General features: G+C 41.0%; 1 protein-coding gene and 1 pseudogene across 1 annotated transcript in view; one reads left to right on the top strand and one right to left on the bottom strand.

Annotated features, from left to right (window-relative positions):
* Positions 1–16,398, top strand: part of Chia-ps1 (chitinase, acidic, pseudogene 1) — a 242,906-nt pseudogene that overhangs the window by 67,730 nt on the left and 158,778 nt on the right.
* The window catches only part of Chia (chitinase, acidic), a 42,163-nt gene continuing 40,824 nt past the window's right edge, over positions 15,060–16,398 (bottom strand). The window contains 2 exon segments of the mRNA NM_207586.2: positions 15,060–15,397; positions 16,201–16,342. Of these exon segments, the coding sequence (NP_997469.1) occupies positions 15,153–15,397; positions 16,201–16,342 (387 nt within the window). The 3' untranslated portion in view covers positions 15,060–15,152.

The following is a 16,398-nucleotide window of genomic DNA, read 5'->3' as shown; positions in this document are numbered from 1 at the left end:
TGTAGTCTTGGTTTCTGTTGCTTGGGTTCCTGCGCTTGCCTCCCGCCATCAGATTATCTCTAGTGTTACTTTGTTCTGCTATTTCTGACAGTGGCTAGACTGTCGTATAAGCCTGTGTGTCAGGAGTGCTGTAGACCTGTTTTCCTGTTTTCTTAAAGCCAATTATGTGCACAGAGTGTTCTGCTATCGGGCATGTAGTTTTTCCTATCTACAGGTCTTCAGCTGTTCCTGTGGGCCTATGTCTTGAGTTCACCAGGCAGGTCACTTGGAGCAGGAAGGTTTGTCTTACCTGTGGTCCCGAGGCTCAAGTTTGCTCTTGGGCTGTTTCTTATGAGCTCTCCGCAGTGGCAGCAACCAGGAAGATCTGCGCCGCCCTTTCCGGGAGATTCCGTGCACCAGGGTTCCAGATGGCGTTTGGTGTTTTCCTCTGGTGTCAGAGATGTGGGCATAGTGTAGTCTCTTCTGGTTTCCCAGGCGTGTCTGCCTCTCTGAAGGTTTAGCTCTCCCTCCCACGGGATTTGGGTGCAGAGAACTGTTTATCCGGTCGGTCCCTTCAGGTTCCAGTGGTGTCTCAGACGCAGCGGACTTGCTGCTCCTGTGCCCTTATCCAAGGGAACCCAGAGGCCATATACAGTTTCCTCTTGGGCCAGGGATGTGAGCAGGGGTGGGCAGTGTTGGTGGTCTCTTCCGCTCTGCAGTCTCAAGAGTGCCCACCTGTCCTGGTGGTGAGCTCTCTCTCCGACGGGGTTTGGGAGCAGTGAGCTGGAGGCAGGGAGCACGAGATTGGGACTCCCTCTAAAAACCGGAAGTCCTGTCCTAGAGGAATTTTGCCTCTGTGTGTCCCGAGGCCACCAGTCAGGTCACTCGTAGCAGAAAAGTTGGTCTTACCTGTGGTCCCGAGGCTCAAGTTTGCTCTTGGGGTGTTTCTTATGAGCTCTCCACAGGGGCAGCAACCAGGAAGATCTGCGCCGCCCTTTCCGGGAGAATCCGTGCACCAGGGTTCCAGATGGTGTTTGGTGTTTTCCTCTGAAGTCAGAGATGTGGGCAGAGTGTAGTCTCTTCTGGTTTTCCAGGCCTGTCTGCCTCTCTGAAGGTTTAGTTCTCCCTCCCATGGGATTTGGGTGCATAGAACTCTACTGAATTCGTTCTATGAAGCCACAATTACTCTTATACCTAAACCACACAAAGACGCAACAAAGAAAGAGAATTTCAGACCAAATTCCCTTATGTATATCAATGCAAAAATACTCAAAAAAATTGCAAACCGAATCCAAGAACACATCAAAACCATCATCCATCATGATCAAGTTGGCTTCCTTCCTGGGATGCAGAGATAGTTTAATATATAGAAAACCATCAACAAAACACACTATATGAACAAATTCATAGAACAAAACCACATTATCATGTCATTAGATGCTGAGAAAGCATTTGACGAGATTCAAAACGCCTTCATGATAAAAGTCCTGGAAAAAACATGAATTCAAGACCCATGCCTAAACATAGTAAAAGCCATATACATCAAACCAGTAGCTAGTATTAAACTAAATGGAGAGAAACTTGAAGCAATTGCTCTAACCCAGGGACTAGACAAGGCTGCCCACTCTCTCCCTACTTATTCAATATAGTTCTCGAAGTCCTAGCCAGAGCTATCAGACAACAAAAGGAGATCAAGGGAATACAGATTGGAAAAGAAGAAGTCAAAATATCACTATTTGCAGATGATATAATTGTATATTTATATGATTCCGAAAGTTCCACCAGAGAACTACAAATCCTGATAAACACCTTCAACAAAGTGGTTGGGTATAAAATTAACTCAAATAAATCAGTAGCCTTCCTCCACACAAAAGAGAAACAAGCCGAGAAAGAAATTAGGGAAATGAAACCCTTCATAATAGTCCAAGATAATGTAAAATACCTCGGTGTGACTTTAACCAAGCAAGTGAAAGATCTGTATGGTAAGAACGTCAAGCCTCTGAAGAAACAAATTGAATAAGATCATAGAAGATTGAAAGGTGTCCCATGCTCATGGATTGCCAGGATTAATATAGTAAAAATGGCCACTTTACCAAAAGCAATATACAGATTAAATGCAATCCCCATCAAATTTCCAATCCAATTCTTCATAGAGTTAGACAGAACAATTTGCAAATTCATCTGGAATAACAAAAAAAAAACAGTATAGCTAAAACTATCCTCAACAATCAAAGGACTTCTGGGGGAATCACTATCCCTGAACTCAATTAGTATTACAGAGCAATAGTGATAAAAACTGCATGGTATTGGTACAGGGACAGGCAGATAGATCAGTGGAATAGAATTGAAGACCCAGAAATGAACCCACACACCTATGGTCACTTGATTTTTCACAAAGGAGAAACAACCAAGCAATTGAAAAACGATAGAATTTTCAATGAATGGTGCTGGTTCAACTGGAGGTCAGCATGTAGTAGAATGCAGATAGATCCATGCTTATCACCCTGTACAAAGCTTAAGTCCAAGTGGATCAAGGATCTCCACATCAAACCAAATACACTCAAACTAATAGAAAAAAAAAGTGGGGAAGCATCTCAAACACATGGGCACTGGAGAAAATTTCCTGAACAAAACACCAATGGCTTATGCTCTAAGATCAAGAATCGACAAATGGGATCTCATAAAACTGCAAAGCTTCTGTAAGGCAAAGGACACTGTTGTCAGGACAAAATGGCAACCAACAGATTGGGAAAAGATCTTTACCAATCCTACAACTGATAGAGTGCTCATATCCGAAATATACAAAGAAATCAAGAAGTTGGACTGGAGGAAGACAAAAAACCCTATTAAAAATGGGGTTCAGAACTAAACAAAGAATTCACAGCTAAGGAATGCTGAATGGCTGAGAAGCACCTATAGAAATGTTCAGCATCTTTAGTCATAAGGGAAGTGCAAATCAAAACAGCCCTGAGATTCCACCTCACACCAATCAGAATGGCTAAGATCAAAAAGTCAGGTGACAGCAGATGATGGCAAGGATGTGGAGAAAAAGGAACACTCCTCCATTGTTGGTGGGATTGCAAACTGGTACAACCATTCTGGAAATCAGTCTGGAGGTTCCTCAGAAAATAGGATATTGACCTACCTGAGAACCCAGCTATACCTCTCTTGGGCATATACCCAAAAGATGCCCTAACATATAACAAAGACATATGCTCCAGGGTTGGGGATTTTGCTCAGTGGTAGAGTGCTTGCCTAGGAAGCACAAAGCCCTGGGTTTGGTCCCCAGCCCCGAAAAAAAGAAAAAAAAAGAGTAAAAAAGACATATGCTCCACTATGTTCATAGCAGCCTTATATAGCCAGAAGCTGGAAAAAAACCAGATGCCCTTCAACAGAGGAATGGATACAGAAAATGTGGTCCATCTACACAATGGAATATTACTCAGCTACCAGAAACAATCACTTTATGAAATTCATAGGCAAATATATGGAACTGGAAAATATCATCCTGGGTGAGGTAACCCAATCACAGAAAAACACACATGGTATGCACTCATTGATAAGTGGATATTAGCCCAAATGCTCAAATTACCCTAGATGCACAGAGCACATGAAACTCAAGAAGGATGACCAAAATGTTAATGCTTCACTCCTTCTTTTTTTTTTCCTTTTTATTTATTTATTTTTTTTTATTAACTTGAGTATTTCTTATATACATTTCGAGTGTTATTCCCTTTCCCGGTTTCCGGGCAAACATCCCCCTCCCCCCTCCCCTTCCTTATGGGTGTTCCCCTCCCAACCCTCCCCCCATTGCCGCCCTCCCCCCATAGACTAGTTCACTGGGGGTTCAGTCTTAGCAGGACCCAGGGCTTCCCCTTCCACTGGTGCTCTTACTAGGATATTCATTGCTACCTATGGGGTCAGAGTCCAGGGTCAGTCCATGTATAGTCTTTAGGTAGTGGCTTAGTTCCTGGAAGCTCTGGTTGCTTGGCATTGTTGTACTTTTGGGGTCTCGAGCCCCTTCAAGCTCTTCCAGTTCTTTCTCTGATTCCTTCAATATGGGACCTATTCTCAGTTCAGTGGTTTGCTGCTGGCATTCGCCTCTGTATTTGCTGTATTCTGGCTGTGTCTCTCAGGAGAGATCTACATCCGGCTCCTGTCGGTCTGCACTTCTTTGCTTCATCCATCTTGTCTAATTGGGTGGCTGTATATGTATGGGCCACATGTGGGGCAGGCTCTGAATGGGTGTTCCTTCAGTCTCTGTTTTAATCTTTGCCTCTCCCTTCCCTGCCAAGGGTATTCTTTTTCCTCATTTAAAGAAGGAGTGAAGCATTCACATTTTGATCATCCGTCTTGAGTTTCGTTTGTTCTAGGGATCTAGGGTAATTCAAGCATTTGGGCTAATAGCCACTTATCAATGAGTGCATACCATGTATGTCTTTCTGTGATTGGGTTAGCTCACTCAGGATGATATTTTCCAGTTCCAACCATTTGCCTACGAATTTCATAAACTCGTTGTTTTTGATAGCTGAGTGCTTCACTCCTTCTTTAAAAGGGGAACAAGAATACCCTTGGGAGGGAATAGGAAGGCAAAGTTTAGAACAGAGGCAGAAGGAATACCCATTCAGAGCCTGCCTCACATGTGGCCCATACATATACAGCCACCCAACTAGATAAGATGGCTGAAGCAAAGAAGTGCAGGCCAACAGGAACCGGATGTAGATTTCTCCTGACAGACACGGCCAGAATATGGCAAATACATAGGCGAATGCCAGCAGCAATCCGCTGAACTGAGAATGGGACCCCCATTGAAGGAATCAGAGAAAGGACTGAAAGAGCTTGAAGGTGCTTGAGACCCCATATAAACAACAATGCCAAGCAACCAGAGCTTCCAGGGACTAAGCCACTACCAAAAGACTATACATGGACTGACCCTGGGCTCCAACTGCATAGGTAGCAATGAATATCCTAGTAAGAGCACCAGTGGAAGGCAAAGCCTTTGGTCCTGCCAAGACTGAACCCCCAGTGAATGTGATTGTTGGGGGATGGGTGGTAACACCCATAGAGAAGGAGTGTGGCAGGGGTTAGGGTGATGTTGACCTGAAACCAGGAAAGTGAATAATAATTGAAATGTAAATAAGATATACCCAAGTTAATAAAGATGGAGGAAAAAAATAAAAGACTGAGATACAATCCACAGACCACATGAAGCTCAAGAAGAAGGACAACCAAAGTGCATTGCTTCAGTCCTTCTTAAAGAAGGAATAAAAATATTCATAGGAGGAGACAAAGTCTGAGCAGAGACTGAAGGAATAGCCCTACCTAGGGTTATTCAGAGTCTGCCCCAACTGGGGATCCAGCCCATATACATATAGCCACCTAACCCAGACAATATTGCTGATGTCAAGAAGTGCACACTGACAGGAGCCTGATATAGCTGTCTCCTGAGAGACTGTGCCAGAGCATGACAAATACAGAGGCAGATACTAGCAGCCAACCATTGAAATGAGAACAGGGTCCCCATTGGAGGAGTTAGAGAAAGTTTTGAAGAAGCTGAAGGAGTTTGTAACTCCATAAGACAACAATACCAACCCAGGTACTAAACCACCACCCACATATGGACAGACATATGGCTCAGCTGCATATGTAGCAAAGGATGGCCTTTTTTGGGCACCAATGGGAGGAGAAGGCTTTAGTCCTGCCAAGACTTGACCCCTAGTGTAAAGTAATGTCAGAATGGGGAGGCAGGAAGGGGTTTAGGGGAACAGCCTCATAGAAGAAGGGGGAGGAGGATGCGATAGGGGGTTTATGGACAGGAAATTGGGAAAAGGAATAACATTTGAAATGTAAATTTAAAAATATCCAATAAATAAATAATAAAAAATAAAGTATAGATTTGAAGTCCTTAGATTGATGTCATATACAAAATGGATCAAACTTTCCTTAGAGAAATTTTATACACAAAATAAATATATAGATATAACATAAAAAACATACTCACATCAGTTGTGGCCACATTACATCTCTGTGACAAATGATAAATTGTATCATTGCTTTGAGATAATTCTGAGAATTAAACGAGTCTCTACATTAAAAATATCTGGGTTCCCTGCACCCAAATCCCATGGGGAAAAGAACTGACCACCCAGGAGTGCAGACATCCAGAGACTGCAGGACAGACTGTCACCTCTGCACACCTCTGCCCACATCCCTGGGCCAAGGGGAAAATGCACAGTGCCTCTGGACACAGGGAAATAGGAACAGATAGCCACTGGTATCCATGGTTCTGGTCTATGCTCAGGATTGAACTGAACCGGTCAAACAGCTCCCTGAACCCAAATCTCATGGGGGAGAGAACTGGACCCTCCGAAGTATGGGTACCATTTAAGGACAAGATCCTGTGTTCCTGCTTAAATGGCACAACCCATGATGTATCTCTATCAATAATAAACTTTTTTCTCATAATATCCTGAGTGAGGTAACCCAGTCACAAAAGAACACACATGATATGCACTCATTAATAAGTGGATATTAGCCCAAAATCCTGTAATACCCAAGATACAATTGCACAGACCACATGAAGCTCAATCAGAAAGAAGTCCAAAATGTGGATGATTCAGTCCTTAAAAGCGGAGACAAAATACTCACAGGAGGAATTATGGAGACAAAGTGTTGAGCAGAGACTGAAAGAAAGGCTATCTAGGGACTGCCCCACCTGGGAATTCACACCATAAACAGACTCAAAACCCAGACACTATTGCAGATGGCAAAAAGTGCTTGCTGACTGGAACCTGAAATAGCTGTCTCATGAGAGGTTCTGCCAGAGCCTGACAAATACAGAGGTGGATTTTCATAGCCAACCATTGGACTGAGCTTGGGGTCCCCAATTAGGAGTTAGAGAAAGGACTGAAGGACCTGAAAGCTTTTGCAACCCATAGGAATAACAATATCAACCAACCAGACACCACAGAACTCCCAGGTTCTAAACCACCAAAGAGTTCACATGAGGGACCCATGGATCTAGCCACATATGTAGCAGAGAATGTCCTTGTTGGACATTAAAGGTAGAAGAGGCCCTTGGTCCTGGGAAGGCTCAATGCCCCAGTGTAGGGGAATGGGAGGGAAGGGAGTCAGGAGTGGGTAGGTGGCTGGAGGAGCACCCTCATTGAAGCAGGGTAAGGTAGGAGGGGATACGGTATTTCCAGAAGGGAAACTGAGAAAGGGGATAACATTTGAAATGTAAATATATAAAATATCCAATAAGAAAGAAAGAAAGAAAGAAAGAAAGAAAGAAAGAAAGAAAGAAAGGAAGGAAGGAAGAAGGGAGGGAGGGAGGGAGGGAGGGAGGGAGGAAGGAAGGAAGGAAGGAAGGAAAGAAGGAAGGAAGGAAGGAAGGAAGGAAGGAAGGAAGGAACTCAAAAATAAACCCACACCCCTATGGACAAAACTCAAAGAATAGCACATGCAAGCAGTTGTGAAGCAATGGGAACAATTCTCCGCTGCTGGTGAGAGTGAAATCTTTTACAATCACTCTGAAATTCAATTTGCTGGTTTCTCAGAAAATTAGGAATAGTTCTACATCAAAACTCAACTATACCACTCCTGGGGATATACCTAAAAAATGTCCCATCACCTCACCAGAACACTTGCACAACTATAGTCTTAGCAGCTTTATTCATAATAGCCAAAGACTAGAAACAACCTAGATGCCTTCAACTGAAGAATAGAAACAGATGTATGGTTCATTTACACAATGGAATATTACTCAGTCATTAAAAACAAGAACATCTTGAATTTCACAGGTATATTCGTGGAACTAGAAAATACCCTGAGTGAGGTAATGTAGACCCAAAAGGACATGGCATGGTATACACTTACTTATAAGTGGATTTTAGCCACAAAGCACAGGATAGTCACACTTTAATCAACAGAACCACCCCTCCCCCCAAAAAATAACAAGTAGGGCCCAAAGGAGGATGCTTGAATCTTTCTCAGATGGGGAAACAAAATAGATATTGGAGGTCAATGGAAGAAGGAAACTGGGTGCAAGAGAATATAGGGATGAGAGGGGGAGATCATATGTAGGGAAAGCAGGGGAGAGAGGTTTATTGGTGTGGAGGTTTCTAGGATATTCCAGAGTCTTGGGATAAGGGAAGGCCATGGAAGATCTATGGGGGCAACTCTAGATGAGACTCCTAGCAGTGGGGGATATTGATCCAGAAGTGGTCACTTCCTGTAGCCAAGTAGGACTCCAATTGGTAGGATAAGGGCATCAACCCACCCACAAAATGTTCAACTCAAAATGTGACCCTCCTAATAGAAATGCAGGGACAAAGATAGAGCAGAAGCAGGGAAAATGTTCAACCTGCCTCCCACAGCCCTACTCTGATTAATTTGTTCCCCCTTTCTAAGTGGGATTGAAACATCCTCATTTGGACCTTCCTTCTTGATAAACTTCTTATGGTCTATGGGTAGTATCATGGATATTCTGTACTTTTTCAGTGAGTATATACCGTGTGTGTCCTTTTGGGTCTGGGTTACCTCACTAAGAATGATATTTTCTAGTTCTGTCAGTGAGCCTGCAAAATTCATGGTATCCTTGTTTTTAATAGATGAATAGTATTACTTTGTGTAAATGAACCACAATTTCTGTATCCATTCTTCAGTTGATGGACATTTGAGTTGCTTCTAGCTTCTGACTGTTATGAATAAGGCTGCTAAAAAACATACTGGAACGTGTGTCTTTCTGATATGGTAGAGCATCTTTTGGATATATGCCCAGGAGTAGTAGAGCCTCTTCAGTTGTCTTCAGGGAGAACTATTTCCAATTTCCTGAGGAACTTTCAGATTGATTTCCAAACTGGTTGCACCAATTTGCAATGCCAGCAATGGAGGAGTGTTCCTCTTTATCCTAACCAACATGTGCTGTCACCTGAGGTTTTGATCTTAGCAATTCTGACTGGTATAAGGTGGAATATCAGGGTCGTTTTGATTTGCATTTCCCTGATGACTAAGGATGTTGAACATTTCTTTAAGTGGTTCTCAGCCACTTTCCACTCCTCTGCTGAGAATTCTCTGTATGGCTCTGTGCCCCATTTTTAACAGGGTTATTTGGTTTTCTGGAGTCTAACTTCTTGAGTTCTTTGTATATTTTGGATATTAGCCCTCTATCAAATGTAGGGATGGAAAATATCTTTGCCCAATCTGTAGGTTGCTGTTTTGACCTATTGACAGTGTCCTTTGCCTTACAGAAGTTTTTCAAATTTACGAGGTCCTATTTGTTGATTGTTGATCTTAGAGCATGAGTCACTGGTGTTCTGTTCAGGAAATTTTTCCCTGTGCAAAGTGTTTGTTTTTTTCCAACTTTCCTTTCTATTGAATTCACTTTATCTGGTTTTATGTGGAGGTCCTTGGCCCAAATGGACTTGAAATTGGTACAAGGAGATAAGAATGGATCGATTTGCTTTCTTCTACATGCTTACTGCCAGTTGAACCTGCACCATTTGTTGAAAATGCTTTTTTCCACTGGATGGTTTTGGATCCTTTGTCAAAGGTCAAGTAGCTAAGGATGTGTGGGTTCATTTCTGAGTCTTCAATTTCCACTGATCGACCTGCCTGTCTTTGTACCAATTCCATGTGGTTTGTTCACTATTGCTCTGTAGTAGAGCTTGAGATCAGGGATGGTGATTTCCCCAGAAGTTGTTTTATTATTAAATAGAGCTTTTCTCTTTTTTTAATTTTAATTGGATATTTTTATTTATATTTCAAATGTTATCCCTTTTCCCAGTTTCCACCCTTCAAACCCCTTATCCCATCCCCCCTTAATTGCTCCTATGAGAGTGATCCACTGCCCTAGGATTTCTCTGCACTGTGGCCTCAAGCCTTGACAGGACCAAGGACCTCTCCTCCCACCAATGCCAAATAAGACCCCTTCAGTCCTTCCCCTAGATCCACCGTGGTGGTCCCTGTGATCAGTCCGATGGTTGGCTTCCAGCATTCACATTTGTATTGATCAGGATGTGGCAGAACCTCTCGGGATACACCTGTATCTGGCTCCTGTCAGAAAGCATGAGAAGGGCTTTTTCCATTCTGAGTTTTTTGTTACTCCAGATAAATTTAAGAATTTCTGTTTCTATCTCTGTGAAGAATTGAGTTGGAAGTTTGATGGGGATTGCATTGAATCTGCAGATTGCTTTGATAAGATAGTCATTTTTACTATATTAATCCTGCTGATCCATGAGCATAGGATATTTTTTTCATCTTCTGAGGTCTTCCACTATTTATTTCTTCAGAGACTTGAAGTTCTTGTTGTATAGATCTTTCACTTCCTTGGTTAGAGGTGCACCAAGATATTTTATAGTATTTGTGACTGTTGTAAAGGGTGACATTGCCCTAATTTCTTTCTCAGCCTGTTTATCCTTTAAGTAAAGGAAAGCTGCTGATTTGTTTGAGTTAATTTTATATACAGTCACTCTGCTGAAGTTGTTTATCAACTGTGGGAGTTGTCTGGTGGAATTTTTGGGTCACTTATGTTTACTATATCATATCTAAGTAGTGATATCTTCACTTCCTCCCTTCCAAATAGTATCTCATACTCTGGTTTCTCTTCAGATCATATAAATCTTTCGCCTTTTACTAAAATCTTTCGCCTTTTACCAAATAGTATCTCCTTGATCTCCATTTGTTGCCTAATTGCTCTGGTTAGAACTCTGAGTACTATATTGACTAGATAGGAAGAAAGTGGATAGCCTTGTCTTGTCCCTGATTTTAGTGGCATTGTATCAAGTTTCTCTCCATTTAGTTTAATGTTGTCTATTGGTTTGCTGTATATTGCTTTTATTATACTTAAATGTGGACCTAGAATTTGTGATCTTTCCAATACTTTTAACATGAAAGGATATTGTATTTTCTCAAAGGCTTTGCACATCTAATGAGATGAGCATGTGGGCTTTTTTCTGTGAGTTTGTATAGTGGATTACATTGATTGATTTTTGAATACTGAAACATCTTGCATCTCTGAATCCTACTTGATCATGGTGAATGATCATTTTGATGTGTTCTCAAAATTCAGTTTATAAGAATTTTATTAAGTATTTTTGCATCAATATTTTTGAGGGAATTTGACTGAAGTTCTTTCTTTGTTAGGTCTTTGTGTGGTTTAAGTATCAGTGTTTCATAGAATTCTGGTTTCATAGAATGTACTGGGGTAGTATGTCTTCTGTTTCAATTTTATCAAACAGTTTGAGAAGTATTAGTATTGGTATTAGGTCTTCTTCAAAGGTCTGATAGAATTCTACACTAAAACGATCTGATACTTGGCATTTTTTGGTTGGGAGAGTTTTAATAACTGCTTTCTTAGGGGTTATGGAGCTATTTAGAAAGTTTATTCAATCATGATTTAACTTTGGTACCAGGTGTCTGTCTAGAAAGTCCTCCATTTCATGCAGGTTTTCCAGGTTTGTTGAATATAGGCTTTTGTAGTAGGATCCAATCATTTTTTAATTTCTTCAGTTTCTGTTGTTGTGTTGGTTTTTCATTTCTGATTTTGATAAATTGGATACTGTTTCTGTGTCCTCTAGTTAGTTGAGCTAAAGGTTTACCTATCTTGTTGATTTTTGCAAAGAACTAGCTCCTGGATGTGTTGATTCTTTGTATAGTTCTCTTTCTTTCTATTTAGTTGACTTCAGCTCTGAGTTTGATTATTTCCTGCTGTCTACTCCTCTTGGGTGCATTTGCTTCTTTTTCTTCTAGAGCTTTCAGGTGTGCTGTCAAGCTGCTAGTGTATGCTGTCTCCAGTTTCTTTTCGGAGGCACTCAGAGATATGAGTTTTCCTTTTAGCACTGTTTTTCTTGTATTCAATAAGTTTGGGTATGTTGCACCTTTATTTTCACTAAATTCTAAAAAGTCTTTAATTTTATTCTTTATTTCTTCTCTGACAAAGTTATCATTGAATAGAGCATTGTTCAGCTTCCCTGTCTTTGTGGGCTTTCTGTGGTTTGTTGTTGTTGAAGACCAGCCTTAGTCTGTGGTGATCTGATGGGATGCATAGATTATTTCAATGTTCTTATATCTGCTGAGGCTTGTTTTATGTCCAATTATATGGTAAATTTTTAAGAAAGTACCTTGAGATGTTAAGGAAAAGGTATATTCTTTTGTTTTAGGGTGAAATGTTCTGTAGATATCTGTTAACTCCATTAGTTTCAGTGTATCTCTGTTTAGGTTCTGTTTCCATGATTTCTCCATTGTTGAGAGTGTGGTGTTAAAGTCTCCTACTATTATTGTGTGAGGGTCAATGTATGCTTTGAGATTCAGTAATGTTTCTTTTACAAATGTGGGTGCTCTTGCATTTGGGGCATAGATTTTCAGAATTGAAGTTCATCTTGGTGGATTTTTCCTTTGATGAGTATGTAGTGTCCTTCCCTACCTTTTTTGATAATTTTGGTTGAAAGTCTATTGTTTAGATACTAGAATTGCTACTCTAGCATTTTTCTTGGAACCATTGGCTTGCAAATCTTTTTTCCAACCTTTTAATTTGAGATAGTGTCTGTCTTTGTCACTGAGGTGTGTTTTCTGTATGCAACAAAATGCTGGGTCCTGCTTATATTATTGGCCTGTTAGTCCACGTCTTTCTATTGGGGAATTGAGGCCACTGATATTGACAGATATTAAGGACCAATAATTTTTGCTTCCTGTTCTTTTTGTTGTTAGAGTTGGAATTACATTGTGTGGTTCTCTTCTTTTGGGTTTATTGTGAGAATATTATATTTTTGCTTTTTCTTGGGTGTAGTTTCCCACTTTGTGTTGGAGTTTTCCATCTATTATCCTCTGTAGGGCTGGATTGCACAAGATGTTTTTTAAATATGGTTTTGTCATGGAATATTTTGGTTTCTACATCTATGGTATTGAGAGTTTTTCTGGGTACAGTAGCCTTGGCTGGTTGTACTTTTAGAGTCTGTATGACATATTCCCAAGTTCTTCTGACTTTTCGAGTCTGGTGGGAAGTCTGGTGTAATTCTGGTAGGTTTCTCTTCATATGTTGCTTGACCTTTTTTCTTACTGCTTTTAATATTCTTTGTTTTGTGTATTTGGTGTTTTCATTATTATGTGGTTGGAGAAATTCCTTTTCTGGTTCAAACTCTTTGGTGTTCTGTAAGCTTCTTGTAGGCTTATGGCATCTCTTTCTTTAGATTGGAGAGGTTTTCTATAATTTGGTTGAAGATACTTTACTGGCCCTTTGAGTTGGGAATTTTCACTCTCTTCTATACCTGTTATTCTTAGGTTTGATCTTTTCATTGTGTCCTGGATTTCTTGAATGTTATGTGTTAGGAGCTTTTCGCTTTTCATATTTTCTTGGACTGATATGTCAATGTCTTCTATGTTATCTTCTAAGCCTAAAATTTCCTGTTCTATCTCTTGTATTATGTGTGGGTGATACATGCATTTGTAACTTCTGATCTCTTTCCTAAGTTTTCCATATCCATAGTTGTCTCCCATTGTGTTTCCTTTATTGTTTCTATTTCCAATTTTAGACCCTGGACAGTTTTATTCAATTCCTTCACCAGTTTGATTGTGTTTTCCTGCATTTCTTTAAGAGATCCATGTGTTTCCTCTTTGAGGGCTTGTACCTGTTTACCTGAGTTCTCCTGTATTTTTAAGGGAATTATTTATGCCCTTTTTAAAAGCCCTCTATCATCTCCATGAGATGAAATTTTAGATCTGAATATTGCTTTTCAGGTCTCTTGGAGTATCTAGGACTTGCTGAGATGGGGGAACTGGGTTCTGATGTTGCATTGGTTTCTGTTGCTTGTGGTCTTCTGCTTACTTATTGCCATCTTGTTATCTCTAGTGCTAACTGCCCTTTTGTCTCTGACTGGTAATGTCAGATCTCCTGGGAGTCAAGCTACCTAGAAGATCCTTAGAATCAGGTGTGGCCAAGCTCCTGAGATCCTGTTGTGTCAGAGCTCCTGGTAGTCAAGCTTTCTCTGTATGTTGCAGGAGTGTGTGGGGAGCCATGGTCCTGGATCCACTCTAGGCACAAATCCTATTTGAGGATTTTTATACTGTATTTTGATGATATTCACTCCCTCCCCAAACTTCTCCCATTCCATCCATTTCCTCATCGACCCAACTTTGTGTTCTCATGTTTTTAAACCCATTGTGACTAATTTGTGCTGCTTATGTATTCTTGAGTTGTATGATACCTTTAAAGAAAACTGACTTTTGTCTCCCAAATGCTATCCATTATCAATAGCATCTCAGCTAGGGATGGGACTTCATGGCCAACTTCCCTTTCAAAGGTAGTATTTGTCTGTCTTGACTTTGTGGTGTTCTTATGTATACTGTCACAATTGTTGTGGATTTGTATCTACAACTGCTCTGTAGTGTCCAGAAAACACAGTTTCCTTGAATTTATTCTTTGCCTCTGGTGCTTACAATCTTTTGAAAGCCCCTTCTGTTATGATCCCTGAGCCTTAGGAGAAGAGTGGGTGTGAGATAGATGTCACACTTAGGGCTAAGTGTTCCAAAGTTTCTTATTCTTTGAGCTTTGGCCAGTTGCTGGTATTCGTGCTAATTGTTACATCCTGCAGAAAGAAGCTTCTCTGATAAAGTTTTGAAAAGGCACTAAGTCATTATGAGTTGATAAAGATTCTTGTAAGCCTCTTTCCTAGGCAAGTACTTCATGCTGCAGAGCCCATGGCACGTATCTGGCCATTCCTTCTAATGCCAGTGTTACTAAAACAGTTCCATATCCCCAGCAAGATTAACAGAACGTCCTAAATTTTATTCCTAAGCAACCCCAGCAACATTGCAAATGCTACAGAGTCCTTGAGAATGGTCCCTAGGTTACTGATTCATAACCAAGCATCAAATATCTTCTACGGGTAGAAAAATGTATGGTAGTTGGCTCTACCATTTCTCTCCCTCTCTCTCTCCCTCTCCCCCCCCCTCTCTCCCCCTCTCCCTCCCTCCTTCTACCCCCCCCCCCGTCTCTCTCTCTCCAACCCATACATAGTTGGTATTTCTAAATGGAGAAAAGTTTTCAAACAAACCATTAAAAAATCAAGGACACCCATATTTTGGCTATCAATTTTATTGCATAACTTTAAATGGAAGCAAGCTACCTTTGGTGAGGATTAAGGGAGAGGGCAGAAATTTCGTGAAGAACATTAGTTTCATGGCCAGTTGCAGCAATTACAGCTGGTATCAAAAACTAACCCTGCCTGACAATGCTGCTGATATGTGATTCCATTGATGCAGTGCCAGAAAGCATTTCTGTCATCTGCCACAGGGTAGAGGCCATCTGCTTTGCCAGCACAGAATCCACTGCCTTCAGAACCTCCACCAGAGCTTCCACCACCACTCCCACTTCCTGGAGGAGTAGTTACTGGTTCAGAAGGCAAGTCAGGGGCTGTGCAACCTGAAACATACAAGTAGAGAGAACTGACAGGTAGGCCTGCTACAACAGCAAACTTTATGTCAAAGTAATGAAAACTATGTGCATTTTTTCCAGAAGATGGAGGCAGTTAACTCAGTTCTCACAACTGAAGAGAATGGGAGACATAGCAGGAATTAAGGAAAAGTGTAATGTGAATCCATGCCAGCATTCTCTTGTTCTATCTTTTGCCATCTAAAGCATTCAAGAAAGACCTAATATGCAAAAACAAATATTTTAAAGATTTGACTATAAATACCACTGAAAGTAAAACATGAGAACAGTTATGGAGGTTGAAATATTCCCTGAATGATGGACTGGATATGTAAGAGTACCGACACAGCTTCCTGTTGATTCTCCCTCAATAACCAGAGATGTCTCCTGAGCAATACATTGAATAAGGAACAGAGAGGGGGAGGGAAAGAGGGAGGAGGAAGGAGAGGGAGAGGAGGAGAGAAAGGGAGAGGAGAGGAGTCATCTGCAGACTCTTAGAAACCTTGAAGTCCTAGAAAATCTGATCTCACACACTCTAAAGATAGGCTTGATTTTCCATAATTCCCTTAGAAATTGAAAACAGAAAGTCAATAACTTTCTGTCACCTGGACAAGTACAACATAATGAAATGGGAAGAATATCCTAGGGGTGAGAATGCCAAGACTGCCTTTAAATTGATCAGCAGACATTATTAAAACACTCACACAAACACACACACACACACACACACACACACACACACACACACACACAGTATACTTATAGGATCTTAACACAGGCCCTGTGTCATTTACCTGCTGTGGGTATATCAAGGGCTTTATTCAAAGTAGAAGTCAGAGGGAATTTTCCCTGGTCACAGAAAGAGCCAGTGAAGTCGTCAAGGTCAATGGCCCAGATCATGGCACCACCAAAGTTGTTCTGCTTAAGCCACTGAGCCTGTTGAAGAGTAGAGGAGAGAAGTTTCATTTGTTTTCCTGAGCCTTGGGTCTGTT

The sequence above is a fragment of the Rattus norvegicus genome, chromosome 2 (assembly GCF_036323735.1).
Source record: "Rattus norvegicus strain BN/NHsdMcwi chromosome 2, GRCr8, whole genome shotgun sequence".
Lineage (NCBI taxonomy): Eukaryota > Metazoa > Chordata > Mammalia > Rodentia > Muridae > Rattus > Rattus norvegicus.
This window is presented reverse-complemented; position numbering and strand designations above follow the sequence as displayed.